Below are 14,407 nucleotides of genomic sequence, written 5' to 3' on the forward strand. Positions count from 1 at the left end.
ATTGCACACGGATTGCACACGGATGGCACACAGGACTGCACACGGATGGCACACGGATGGCACACGGAATTGCACACGGATGGCACATGGATTGCACACGGATGGCACACGGATGGCACACAGATGCACATGGGATGTGCAAGCTCAATGCAGCCTCCTCTCTGTTTCCATCGCTGTCTCCTGGGAGTTTCCTGAGAGATCCCAGATTGCTCTTCGTGAAAGTCCAAGACTCCGGCTGCGGCGTAAACAGGCCCGTGCCAGGCCTCTTGTGACATCCCTTTGTGGGAGGCTGCTCGCCGCACTCAGCAGTTGAGCCACGTGGCTCCCGCTCCGGCCGAGCGCCTTCCTTCCCAGGGAGACGTCCACCTCCCCCGTGTCCTCCCTCCCCCTGCGTCAGACTGCACGGCCCAAGGCCTGGTCCACAGTGCCGTCCGGCAGGACGGAGCCATCACGTGCGCTCCTGTGTGGCTCCTCACGTCTCACGGCCGACCAGAGCCCCTGCGAGCCTGCACAGTGGGCTGCGCTCCCGTCATGCACGGGGCCGGGAAGAGGCTTGGCCTCCAGGTCGGGGGTGCAGCCTGGCTCCCAGCCCTGCCACCCGACGGCCACTGACCCCTGAGGCTCAGTCCCTGCTTCTAGAAAATGCTGGTGAACAGCCTTGCCCCACCGTGGGGACCGAATGGGCGCACCTCTTTCCCCGCAGGCCATGCTCTGTGAGCCCAGCCCCTTCCTCCACCACCTACAGCCTGGCCAGGAAAGCCGAGTGTGCCAGGCTGATCGTGGAAAATTCCCAACCTCAGATCACAGCTTGTCCCCAGACACGGTCACACAGGGCACCACACCTTGTCCCCAGACACGGTCACACAGGCGCTCAGAGGCCACCCTGGGAAATGGTGTCCCTTGGCCAGAGAAGGGGCAGCTGGTGTCCGGGGGTGCAGCGGGGTGATGTTGTGCTGGGGAGGGGTCTGTTCTGGCCAAGCCCCTAACACTGGGGACTTGACAGCCCTGCCTCTAAACTCTGCAAGCTACAGAATCTGGACAGAGGGGAGGACGGGCAGCGAGGAGGCTCCGGGCTCTGCGGGTGCCCTAAGTGGTCACGGTAGGTGATGTCGAACGATCTCAGAGCAGCCCCAGGAGCCAGGTGCAGGAACCTGTGCCTGGCAGGTGTAGCAGGCCACCTCGCTGTGGGAGGGAGGGGCTCAGGACCACCGGCTGCCCCGTACAACCCTGTCTTGGAACGCCCAGGCATTCGCCAGCCACTCCTGGGCCCTCCCGCTGTCCTCTGAGCCTCCCTCCGGGGCTGCGAGGTCCCCTCGTGCCGTCCTCTGCAGCCCAACGCCTTCTCCAGCCTCGGCCTCCTTCTGTCCACCCCCGCGCCCTCTGGTCCGTCCTGGCTGTGGGACTCCCACGCGGCTGCCTTTCCACGTGGTCCCGGCCCATCCACCTGCACAAGAGGCTGCCCCCACCCAGGTTTCCGCATCTGTCCCTCGATGCCTCTGACGGCTTTGGGGCACTCGGCTCGCCGCACACGCCTGGTGTCCGGCCACGGCTCCTTGCCATGGATCTGCTGACAAGCCACAGGCAGCGGCTTGGCAGCGCTGTCAGGGCTCCCCAGCCACATCAGCCCCGGAGCCAGGAGCCCAAAGGCATGGCATAAGGCAAGCCGGGTGGGAGTGGAGCATTTTACTGCTGGGTGCGTGTGTGCACACATGTGTGCTGAGGGCAGGAGAAATAAGACCACCCCAACCCAGATCCAGACGAACCCCCAAGTACCTGCCCTGCTGGCCTGCGCTGGAATCCCCCAAGCCCCTCTCTCCCTCTTTGCAGCCCCTCCCATCTGACAGCCTGGAGCGGCAGCTGCCCCACCCGCATTGGGACCACACGGTTCCGCGGCAGAGCCTGGTGGCACTGCTCCAGCCACGGCCTTCTGGGCAGTCAGCGAGGGGCAGCCAGGCCCCTGAGCCAGAGCAAAGCTTGAGGACAGCTCCCAGCTCCAACGCGCGCCCACCCCATCCAACAGCCAGGTCAGCCTGGGGCAGCGGCAGGGCAGGGGCAGTGGCTGGACCAGGCTCAGGACCAACACTGGGCTGGCTGGGCAGCGTGGGGGCGCGGAAGGGCTGGCGCCTGCAGGGTGCGGCAGTGACACATCCTGCTCCCAGTCCCAGGCTGCACCCTGCAGGCCTTCTGGAACCTTCCCGTCCTCGATGAATCCTGGGGGCGTGGGGGTGGGACCCAAGGAGCCAGCACAGGCACTCGGAGAAGGGGACGTCCCCCACGGATGCTTCCCAGGAGCTGAGGGGAGGAACGGGGCAGTGCGTCCAGCTCGGGGCTGCTCGTGGGTCTGGACAGGCCAGGCCGCGTGGGCGCCAGGGCAGGTGGACCCCAGGGTGGCGCATCCCCCTGCTCCCCCTGCCCCAGCAGCAGCTGCGCCCCCCGGGCCCGAGCCTCTCACCCCTGGCCACCCAGTCTTGGTCCCTGCTGGGCCCAGCTGCCCCTCGCCGGCTGTCCCTTCCCCAGGCTGAGCTGCGCCTTGGAGCTGGCAGCCGCCCCCACCCTGCGTTCTGGGCGCGTCCCATTCAAACCTCCCTGCTCTGTTTATTTGCACAGCCAGAGACACAAAGCCGTGCTCTGAGTCACTCCTGCTCCCAGTCGGCTCTGATTCATGCAGGAGGCCCGTGCGGGGACCAGGCCGGGCCGTTAACCTCTTGTTTCTTGATGGCGCTGCAGCCAAAGGCGTGTGTGGGCTCCCGGCGGGCACCCAGGCCCAGTGAGCAGAGGGGAGCGCGCCCCCCCACCCCGGCGCCCCACGGCCACTCCCGTGATGGAAACTCACAAGGATGTCGGTCAGCGCCCTGCGAGCGCTCGGTCATCTGGCAAGTGAGGTCCCACAATTTGCCAGAAATATGCGTCAAACGCCGGCCAGGGTGCAGAAGAAGTCAGGCCTAACAGAAACCGGATTGCGGCTGAGACTCTGAGGGAGCCTCGGGCCCGGGGAGGCGCCGCCGGGGCTCCCCCGACAGCAGCTGCTGCGGCACCTGGCGCCAACCTCCCCTCAGCCCTGGTGCCATCTCCTGCCAGGTGGGACACGGGCGCCCGGAAGTGCACGCACCCGCCCCCAGCTGGGGCTGAGCTCCACCGCGGCACCCACCTGAAGTGGCGGATTAGGAAATGCACCCCACGGACACAGGCGTGGTTTAAAATCAAGGAAGGGGAAGCTGGAGTCCAAGTGCAGCGAGATCGCGGGGGGGAACGCAGACGTCGGTCCTGTGACAAGCGCCTGGCACAGACACCCACCTCCTGCAGCACAGAGACCCCAGCCCCCACTGCTGGCACAGACACACCCCCCAGCACAGAGACCCTGGCCCCCGCCCGGCACAGACACCCTCCTCCTGCAGCACAGAGACCCCAGCCCCCGCTGCTGGCACAGACACCCCTCCCAGCACAGAGACCTCGGACCCCGCCCAGCACAGACACCCCCCACCCCAGCACAGAGACCCCAGCCCCCGCTGCTGGCACAGACGCAAACCCCCCCGCCCAGCACGGAGACCCCGGCCCCCGCTGCTGGTACAAATGCAACCCCCCAGCAGAGAGACCCCAGCCCCCGTTGATGGCACAGACGCCCCCCACCCCAGCACAGAGACCTTGGCCCCCCCAGCACAGAGACCCTGGCCCCCGCCCGGCACAGACCCACCCCCCCCAGCATGGAGACCCCGGCCCCCGCTGCTGGCACAGATACACTCCCCCAGCACAGAGACCCTGGCCCCCACCCAGCACAGATGTCCCCCAGCATGGAGACCCCGGCCCCTGCTGCTGGCTTGCGTCACCAGTGAAGCCGGGCTGTGTTGATACGAGAGTGGCCCGGCCTGTGCCAGAGTTACTGATGGGGTCTCCAGGGCTGCAGAAGACACGAAGCACGCTTGCCAGCCACTTTCTCACCAGATTTCAGAAATGCCATGGGCACATCCCGGCGAGGGCCAGAGGCTGCATGGCCACAGCTCTGCCGTGTGCCGGGAGTGCCAGTAGGGACAGCTCGCCTGGGTCCGCCCCCCCCCCCCCCCCCCGCCTCCCAAAGCACTGGCGTCTGTGTCCCAGGTTGCAAAGGCGACACAAAGGCCTGGCAGAGAGCTTAGAACAACCAGTCGCCTGCCCTGGCCGCGGCTTCCGTCCCCCGTGGCGCCCACAGGTTGAGAACAGCGCTGCAGGGTGATGAGGTGAGCAGCCACGGAGAGGTGGCCCTGCTCACATAGCCTTGTCACGGCGTTTGCCATACGGTCCGGTTTTGTCGTGAGTCACTGTCCTGTCCACTGGGCGGAGTTTATCGGTGCAGGTTTATCAGAGCCTGGGGGGGCGGGGTGTGGTTCTGGACGCATGCCCTGGGGATGAGAAGGCAGGGACGGGGGAGGAAGACTCTGCACCCACAAGTCCCCCAGAGACCCCGGCGCCGGCCGCCCTGTCCACATACACGCTGGGCCTCTCCCACGTGGGAGTCGTGGGTGCCACGCCACAGCCAGTCCCCTCACCCTGCCAGACTGCAGCCACACGGCGTGCAGCATGCAGGGAGCCACTGATTGGGGCATGTGTGTTCTGCCCCCGCTCCCCTGGGAGCTCCCTTGAAGCTGACTCCGGCCCCAAATCCTGCCTCCGTCGTCAGATCTCTCCTCCGCCGGCAGGGCCAGGCTCCCCACACCTTCCTCCGCGCCGGACACCACCTGACTTTTCTTTTTCGAATTAACAACAAGAAGCAGCTGCCTCTCTTCTTTCTGATTTCTCGGAATGTCGCCGGAGGGCCACGCTTTCCACGCTTTCCGAGTTTCTTTTGTGAGTCCAGACTTTTTGCCCACGCTTTGCCCTTGGAACTCACGGCTAGAGGCTCGCTGTGTCTAAGAGGGACACCGGCCACAGGGAAACACCGGCTCCCGGCTTATTCTGTACACAGAAGCCTGAAGCGTCAGCCGACACAAAGTTGCCTTTCTGGGTACCACTGGCGCTTGCTACATTCAGCTCGGCCCACATGACCAGGGGCCCACACACGCAGCTGTGGCTGCCCAGGGCGTGGCTGCAGGGGTGGGATTCACCAGGAAGCCTGCCTTCTCCACGGGTCCTGGTGGCAGGCGTGCCGAGGGAGGGGCTGGGTGGGCGCACAGAGAGGCCAGGGCCCCACTGGCTCTGGCACCACGGGGAGCGCTGGCGTGGGCAGGGTGTCCAGTGTCACTGATGGCGCTGGGCAGTCCAGGAAGGGACACCAGTGGAGCGCTGGCCCCAGGGCAGGGGATGCGATGCGACAGGCAGGGCCTCTGGCTCGGGTACTGGCAGCACGAGCGGCCACAGGGCCAAGTGGGGAGTCCGGAGGGGGCGGGGCAGGTGCCGGCGACCCCGTGCTGATGGGGAAGAGGCCCCTGCAGAACCTGGAGGCCACACCCTCTCCGAAGCCATGCTCCTCAAGGGTGGGAGAACTCAGGCCACCTCGGAGGGGCTTCAAGAGGCGCAACTGACCCACTGCAGAAACCCGACGGCAAAGCAGCAGCAGCACCCCGGTGTGAGGCACCTGCTTGGGGTGTTCATGTGCATGTGGGGGGTGCATGCGTGTGTGCACATGTGGACATGTGTGTCTATATGCATCTCTGTGTGTGCATGTGTGGGGATGCATGCGTGCACGTAATCTGTGCATGTGTGTCTATATGTGTGTGCACGTGTGTGTATGTATGTATCTCTGTGTGTTTGTGCATGTGAGTGCACTGTATCTGTGCATGTGTTGGCCTATGTGTCTATATGTGTCTGTGTGCACGCACATGTATGGGAGTGCATTGTGTATGCACATGTGCCTGTGTGTGTGTGCATGTACATGTGTGTACGTATCTGTGTTCATGTCTGTGTATTCAAGTGTGACTGCATGTGTGTACATGTGTGTGCCCATGTGTCTTGTGTGGACGTGTGTGTCTATATGTACCTGTGTGCATGCAAATGTGTCTGCACATGTGTGGACGTATGTGTCTCTGTGTATCTGTGTGCACACACATGCGGGGGAATACACGTGTGTCTGCACATGTATGTGGACATGTGTGGTGGGTAAGAGCTGGACAGGCCAGGATCCTCCCCCAGGCCTCTGGCCTCTGTCTAATGAAAATTTCCCGAATTAGCGGAAAACGAGCACACGTGGTTTATTCCGGAAACACTGGCTTCAATTAACGGCAAAACCCATGGCGCAGCGTCGCACTGGTCATCCCTAGCCGAAGACCGGGCGCGGCGCAGCCGTGATTAATTATGGCTGCGCCGCGAGAGCACGGAGCAGGGGCGAGCAGAGCGGAGCCCTGGGAGCGGAAGCGCACGCCAGCCTCGCTCTTGTCCCCCTCACCCGGCCCCTTTCCCTCTCTGGGTCGGAGAAAGTGAAATCACACAATGGACGGGAAACAATGCTCGTGTGAGCTTCAGAAAAGCACCCTGGCCTCGGCTGGGAGAGTCCCCGGCCGCGCGTCTGCGGGGACCCCCAGGAAGGCCCCGGGGCGCCCCCAGGCCGTGTGGCAAGGCCGTGCCTCGGCCGCCCTGCCCTCCACAAGCCTCCAGGCCGCTGGCCAGGCGCCATCTCCCGCGGGAAGCTGTCTGGAGGTGCATCTCACGGGCTCTGACCGTGGTCTCTGTACAGAGTGCACCCCCAGCCACAGAGGCCCTGGGAGCAAACCAGTGCTGAGCCGCCACCTCCTGTCCTGACCCTGGCCACGCCGGCTCGCGCTCAGACGCCCGCTCATCTGCAGCCCCTCGGAGCTCTGCCGCGGCTGTGCCGGCCCCGGTGCCCGGTTCCCTGAGCAGCCCAGGCCAGCCGAGTACCAACCCCTGGGAGTTCACCGTGGGCCCAGCAGGCGGCTCCGCCCGCACCCCACCCGGGGCCTCTGCTTCCTGTGGCCTCGGAGGCCCCTGTGACTGAGCAGGGCCTCGGGCAGGGCCACCCTGGGCAGTGCTGTGGCCGAGGCCCCACGGGAGCTGGTCACGCAGCTGGGGTCTGGGTGCTCCCCCGCAGCTGAGACGCCCCTGGGGGACTCTCAGCCGTAATCTCTCGGGAACAGCGGGCAGGGCGCTTGTGCCCATCAGCCGCTAGGCTCTGGGGGCCTTGGCGGGAAGAGAGGACGGGTCCCCTGAGCTGGCAGTGCAGGGCCCGGTGTCCTCTCCCAAGCCTGCCACCCTCTGCTTCCTCCTGGGGGCCCCGCACCCCCCAGTGCCCCGTGGCGCTGTTCGGCCATCACTCCCTGCGTTCGTATCCTGGCTTCGCCGCTCCCGAGGAGACGCAGTACAGAGCTGCCGGGGACGCACGAGCCGTGGAATTGCTCAACGCTGAAGTCGTTCCTGTTCGAAACTGAACAAAACAAGCAAGGGTGCCACGTGACAGCCACGTCCGGGGGGAGCGGGGGGGGGCAGCGGGCAGCTCCTGCTTATTAGTTAATTAGGAGAAGCTCGGTCTTGGAACTGGCGGTCATGTCACAGCCGGGAAAACAGGGAGAAGCGAACGCTACCCTGAAAACCCGGCCTGCGGCACGGACCCTGCGGGCTCCTCACCACCGCTGGGCTCTGGTCCCGGACCCACGCTGAGATAAGTCTCTCCTGTCGGAGCACCAGCCCCGCCAGCTGGCTCTGGCACGGCGGCCCCAGTGCCCGTGCAGCACTGGGACAACTGAAACTGCCCATTTTGCACCCAAGAAATGACCAGGGCCCAGCACACAGCAGGACGCTAGGACACAGCAGGACGCTAGGACACAGCAGGACGCTAGGACACAGCAGGACGCTAGGACACAGCAGGACGCTAGGACACAGCAGGCAAAACACTGCTTGAAAGCAATGGCAAGGACAGCCCAGGGAGGAGGGGGAGTCGCCCCGCACCTGGGCTGCCTGGAGCCCTAGAAACGCCCACCCAGAGCCCCCGCGGTGACGGCTGCTCCCCCACGGGCCCCAGCGTGAGCTCCCACCAACGGCAGCTCAGCACACGTGAGGGTGCGTGGCGGGGAGGGGTGGGAGAGAGGCGCACCGAGGCTGCCGGCCTCTCACACCGGAGGGGAGCACGGGGCGGCGGCGTCACCATGCTGCCTGCAGTCTGCGCCGATTTAAAATTTCAGGACAGTTAATCCTCGGCGAAGATGCGGGTCCCGGGCACGGCGACACCGCGGTGCTCGCCGCGAGAAACCAGAGCGAGCCGGCTCCTCCCCCACGCTCCTACACTTCGCGGTGACTTAGGCATGTCCCGGGAGGTGATAAGGCCTTATTATGTACGCATCAAGGCAAACCACGCGAGGACCAGATTTACTGCATCCAGAGCTTGCTGGGAGTGACCCGCCGCTCCCCGGCCTCGCGCGCTCCCGCGCTGCCCAGCGGCGCTGGGTGAGGGAAGCCGAGCGCAGGCGCTGCTCCTCCCGTGTCCGGAGCGTCCGCGGGCAGCTCAGCGGCCTCGGGGCTCCCCGCACCCCCGGGCTCTACTTAAAGAACTGCTTCTCTCCAGAGCCTGCGTGCGTTCCAACTCGCAGAGTGAGGCCACGGCAGCACGCACGGGCAAACCTGCGTGGCACTGGAGCCGAGACAACTCCTGGCCGTGCCTGCCGAGCTGTCCCTCACTCCCCCAGCTGCCCAGAACGTCTGGAAACTTCCGGAGAGGGGTGGACTCAGAATGTAACACGAAGACCAGCACGCCCTGTGGTCTGGGTACAAGGAGCACTTGGGCAGGGCCACCCTGGGCCCTTTCCCTCCCCGGCAAGGCCCCCAGGAGGCCCCCAGCCCCGAGCTCCCTCAGTCTCCCCACCTGGTACCCTGGAGGGGTGCCGGCTGTGGCCACTCCACCAAGCTCAGCCCCCAGAGTGTTGCCGTCTGTCGCACATCAGACCCAGAAGTGCACAGGCACACGGGGAGCCCTCTGCCGCTCCCCCAGCACGCGGGAGCTCAGATGCTGGGGGCACCCCGGAAACCCCTGAACCTGCTCAGGGACGCCCCGCTGAGCTGCAGCCCGTCCTCCTGAGGGAAGGAGGCTCCTGCCCCACTCTTAAAGGATTGGAGAAGTGAAAGTGCCGTTCTCAGTGGGGCCCCTGGGGCTGCTGGGCTGCTGGGGCTGCCCCTGGCCACCGGGCACAGGGCAAGATCACGACGGGAAGCAGGCGACCAGCCACCGCCGCTCGGCTCCCGAAGGCGGTGCAGCTGTGGGGGACCCAGCAGTGACATCTGACGCGTGGCTCGGGCTGGGCACTGGCTGTCACACGGGGGGGAGCCTGGGGACGCAGCCCCGTGCTGGCTTTCCCAGGTCTGATCCCGGAGGCGTGACAGCCATCAGCCATCCCCAGAGAACAAGCCCACCGTGCCTCAGTTTACATCAGCAGGAAGATCTCGTCCTCACTGCGCCGTCCTCGTTCCAAAACACGCATCCGGCTGAGGCACGGTTTGACCCAGCCTGGCTACACTGGCAGGTGTGCGGGCGAGCAGAGACTTGGGCTTGGGTTCAGGCTCGGTGTCTCCCTCTCGGCGTGGATGTCCCAGGCCCTGCATCGTGGGTCTCTCCACGGCTTCCATGGACCATGGACTTGGCAGTTCTGTGTCTGACGATGGCCACCGCACACTTCCTAAAAGCAAACACAGGGTTCCTTGCGGGTGTGTGTGTGTGTGTGCAGTTTCCAAAATGTCCGTGGAAAATACACGGGAAGAGACACACTCTTTCTGAACGGCTGGGCCCCCTCCCGGGCTGCGGGAGCTACAGAGAATGGCTTCTGGCCGGCCGACCTCGCAGCCACAGGCGGCTCCGTGCTCACGCACACGGCCTGGGGCAGTGCGGCCCTCTGCCCAAAGTGCGGCCTCGGTTTACTGCTCTGGGACAAAGCGCGGCAATAATTGCTCATGCGACTTGCTCTTTCAAATTTAAGGATGCAGGGTGTCTCGTGATAAGTGTGGGTCCACAGGAGGCTGTGCCCGTCACTTGCAGAGACTCCCATGTGGCCAGAGGCCGACCCAGCCCCGGGCCCTGGTCCTGCTTCACAGGCCTCACAGGCACGTGTGCGTGTGCGTGTGCGTGTGCGTGTGCAGAACGCTGCGTGCTTGCATCTCGCGTGTGGACTCGAGGGACCACACGGAACGCTTCCGAGGCAGTTTCTGTTCTCAGAGCTGGGTAGGGGCCGGCTTCCGCGGGCGCCCGGCACTCGGGCTCCATCTTCTTTACGACTTTGCTTCTCGGCTCGGTAACTGGCTCATCTCCTGGCCGCCTGCGGCGCGTTCTTTGCTGGTGGACGGCTTTGTGTGTGGTTTGCTTTCTTCAGCACAGGGGCAGACACCAGCAGCCAGGGCACCCTGCGTGCACGGGGCCCCATGGACACGGGGGAGGGCCCGAGACTACGCCCGAGAGCCGTCGAGAACCAGCCTCTTCACGCGCCCTATAAGCCATTTGCTTTTCACTTTTAAGCCCAAGTCCTGGGGCACGCTCTCTGCTGGGGAGTTGTTTCTGAGCCTGGCCTCCGCAGCTTTTCCACCCAGAACAAGATAAAACGCAGCTCTTCAGGCTCCCGACCCGACACTGGCGTTTCCAGAAAACCTCCATCAAGAGCTACATTGCAAAAGACCTCAGAGGCCACGCCCAGGCCCCCCGGCCCCCAGCCGGCCTGCGGGGCAGCCAGGCCTCCCCGGGCCAGGAAGGATCACCACGGACGTCTAGGTGGCCGGGAACCGGCCCCTGCACCCCATCCCGCTCGCGCGTCTGCAACAGAACACTCCTTAACCCCAGGTAGCTCGGCTTTGCTCTCTGCCCTGCGACCATCAGAAGCTCTGGGCTCTGCATTTCTCTCCCACAGGAAGTTAATTTTCTCTGCAGACCACAGGGCAGGGGAACACTCCCAAGAAGGGGGTGGGGGGTGCGGGGCTCACAGGGCTGGGCGGCGGCAGTGGGGGCTTTCTACCCGGAGCAGAGCCGAGCACACCGCAACGCCTTAAAGGACCAGACCACGCGTGGCTCTGCCTCCTACGTGCACCGAACAGAGGGACACAGCTGTCCGTGTGCAGACACCTGATCCGTTGTCTGACTGCGTGTCCAGATCTCAGGCCAGAGCGGCCGTCCAGAGCCGGGGGCTCACTGTGTGCGGGGCTTCTCCTTGTCGGGAAGCACCGCACAGGCGGCTCGGGGACCCGGCTCTTCCGCATCGCGGGAGCTCCTGCGCCGTGTCCACGTCTCTGCTGACACACAGCAGCGGCCCCTCTCAGCGGAGTTGCAAACACCACGGTCCCCTGGCAGTGTGTTCAGGAAACAACCTCCCTGTGACTGCGTTCACGCGCAGGGGCTGCAAAGGGAAGGAGCCAGGGGTGTGCACCTAACAGGCAGCGTCTACTCCAAGAAGCCGGCTTCTGCGACGCACCGATGATCCAAGCACAGTAAAAATACAAACCAGAACCGGGACCCCGGATGGACGCTTGCTTCCCGAGCAGCTCGCCCTCGGCTTTCAGGGATTTTCTGAAGCGAGCTCTCGGTCCCTTCACGTACTCATGACGCACGCTGCCTGTATTTTACACTCTCTGCCGTGTGCCTTACGGCGAGGTCTGCTGCAAGCAGTGCGGCCGCTGTGCAATGAAGCTTAGAGGTTCCTTCTCATTCCTGCGCCCTGGGATTTGTTTTCACTAATTTTCTGAGGATCGTTGTGTTGGCACTTCCCTTAAACAAAGCTGCGTGTGTGTGTTTAAAAAAGACGACATTCCTCCTCAGCCGAGCGTGGCACGGCGTGCAAGCCCGAGGAAGTCGCAGAGGCTCATAATTCAGGCAGCAAACCCCGAACCCATCTATTACCCGCTGCAGCGCTCACCCCGCAGCCAACCCAAACTTTCTTTCTAGAGAAATATGTGATTGAGACACTTCCCATCTGTTTGTGAAAGACAAGAGACGAGTCCCACAAGCTCCTCTCTGTTCAAAATGCTTTTTTAAAAAAAGCTATAAAACGGACATGATTTTTGGGGGAGATTTCATCAGAAAGAATTTGCAGGGACGCAAAAGCTAAATGCACCTGTGTTAGCGCAGCCCTCCGTGGCCCCGGCCCGGCCCGAGCGTGCGGGCACCAGGGCCGGGTCAGGGAGCCCGGCTGGCCGGAGCCGCAGGCACCCACAAAGCGGCGAGACGCGCCGGGACCTCAAGCCTTCCCCGGCCTCCCCACGGCGGCGCGCGCCCCTCTGCCGGCCCGCACGGCTGCGGCTGCTCCACTGCGGCTCCGGCGCCCACGACCCGCGCCCCGCGCCCCGCGCCCCGTGCCCTGCCTCCGTTCCCGGACCCCGACGCCCGCGCTCGCTTGTGGAGCTGGACCCAACCCAGGCGCTCCAGGTTCGAGGCTGCCCCGAGCGGTCAACCCCGGGTCCTCTCCCGCCGACCGCTGACAGCCACAGGCTCCGAGCCGCAGTCTCTGCGCCCTTGGCGCGGGGCAGCCCCCGGCTCAGCGGCTGCTCTGGCCCCGGCGCCGCCAACACAGGGCACGGTCCCCCCGCGCTCCCCAGGCAAACCCCGACGGCGGAGCACCCACGGCGCGGGTCGGGTTTCCCTGCAGGAGCATCGCGCGGGGAACGCTGTCTGGAGCAACTTCCCAGGCGACCTCCGCGGCGAGGGACGCACAGAGCCGGGAGTCCCCGTCTTGCTGCCCCAGGGCGGTCCCGGGTGGTTTCCCCTAGTGCCACCTCCCCGCCACGGCCACCCACGAGTGGAACAAGAGACCGTTTGTCGACAGCGCGTTCGGACCGCGCCAAAGGGGCTTCACCACCGTCCCCGGCACAGAAGTCGGCCAGAGGCCTGCGGGGCGCCCCGGGAACTCCCAACCGCCTCCCATCCACGCCGCCGCGGCCCCGGAGGCCCCGTTGCACGCGCGCACACACACCTACCCAGGCGCGCGGGTCCGGAGGCGGGAGGCGCGGCGCTAGTGCGAGGCGGACATGGACCACGCGCCCTCCATGCGCCACACGGAGAAGGCGTAGCTTAGGCGCTCGTGGGCCACGTAGCTGCAGCTGGTCATCTTATTGTCCATCTCGTCGCTCTGCAGGACCTGGTAGAGGAAGTCTATGTATCTGGCGGCCAGCTTGAGAGTCTGGATCTTGCTCAGCTTGTCCGACGGCAGCGTGGGGATGATCTTGCGCAGCGCGGCGAAGGCCTCGTTGAGCGACTGCGTGCGCTGGCGCTCACGCACGTTGGCCAGGATGCGCTGGCTCTGCAGCTCCTCGAAGGACTGCGCGCTCGGGCTGCCTTTCTTCCCGCGCTTGCCCGGGGTCGGGCTGCCCTCCTCGCTCGACTTCTTACTGTAGCGCCGCTTCCGGCCGAAGCGCTTGGGCTGCCGCTCCAGCTCCTCCTCGCTGGTGCCCAGGCTGTCCACGGGGGACACGGGCGAGCTGGAGCCCTCCTCCATGGCGCCCGCGCGGCGCGCGTGGGGCTGGAGGCGCCGGGGCGCCGTGCGCGCGCTCGCGGGGTTGCTGCTGGGGCTCTGGTTGCGAGGCCGGCCGGTGCAAAACCGAGGTCTCCCGGAGAGGAAGTTATTTTAACTTTTTTGGAAACTCTAGCCGGGCTGGGCCGCTAAATAGTTGTCAGGAGCGAGGGCGGCGCGCTGATTGGCCGCCGCGGCCGGGGGGCAGGGCGAGCGCGCTCCAGGGCCTGCGCCGGCCGCCCCAGTCCCCCCACTCCCCCCCCCCCAGCCCGGCGCGCCACTTTCAGTTTTGCCTCTCCGGCGGCCCCGGCCGCGGCCCGCATCGCCCCAAGACGCGGTCCTCGCGCGCCGCCCGCGCCCTCGCCGCGGGCCGCTCGGAGCCCACGCCCGACCGGGCCTGGCTTTGTCTCCGCCTCCCCAGGGAGAGGGGGCCGCGCCGGGCCGCTGAGTCTCTGGCCGGGTGCAGGAGGCATTCCGAAGCCAGATGCGCTCCCCGGAGGTGAGGACGCGACCTGGAACCTCTCTGGGAGCACCCAGTCCCGAGTGCGCCTTCGCTGGCCCCGGGAGGGCGCACACTCGGGCCTGAGGCTGGAGCGCGTGTGGACACTCGGTGCGGTCCGGAGACGCCCGTCTCCACTCGCGCACCGCCCGTCCCGGCCACCCCGCGCGATGGGGCCCGCTTCCCGCGCCCGCTGCCTGGGGAGTGCCTGCCCCGACGCCTGTCCCCAGCTGTCCATTGAAGTGCTGTTAAAGCCGGGCGCCGCAGCGAGCCTCTGCGGGAGCGCCCAGTGCCCGGGGCGCCGCCTTGCCCCGCCGCGTCCTCCCCGCTCCTCTCGGCCTGCCGCGCACCGAGAACGCCCTGGAGCTCTCCCGGCGCTGGGCGCCCGCGGGCGCAGGGCGGCGGGAGAGCGGGGCCTGGCCTCGGTGGGCAACACCGCGGACCCCGGCCCCGCGCCATCTGGACGCAGAGCGCGAGCGCGTTTGAAGTGGTTCCTGGCCCTTTGTTCGCCAGGCCGCTC

At 65.8% G+C, this 14,407-nt stretch overlaps 1 protein-coding gene across 1 annotated transcript in view; it reads right to left on the bottom strand.

Annotated features, from left to right (window-relative positions):
• TWIST2 (twist family bHLH transcription factor 2) overlaps positions 1-13,514 on the bottom strand; it is a 39,484-nt gene extending 25,970 nt beyond the window's left edge. The window contains exon 1 of the mRNA XM_070071476.2: positions 12,856-13,514. Coding sequence (XP_069927577.1) covers positions 12,891-13,373 — 483 coding nt within the window. The 5' untranslated portion in view covers positions 13,374-13,514 and the 3' untranslated portion in view covers positions 12,856-12,890. The remainder of the gene's footprint in view (positions 1-12,855) is intronic.
• Between the last annotated feature and the right edge of the window lie 893 nt (positions 13,515-14,407).

Source organism: Oryctolagus cuniculus, chromosome 3 (genome assembly GCF_051225735.1).
Source record: "Oryctolagus cuniculus isolate XC-2025 breed Fujian yellow rabbit chromosome 3, ASM5122573v1, whole genome shotgun sequence".
In the NCBI taxonomy this organism is placed as follows: domain Eukaryota; kingdom Metazoa; phylum Chordata; class Mammalia; order Lagomorpha; family Leporidae; genus Oryctolagus; species Oryctolagus cuniculus.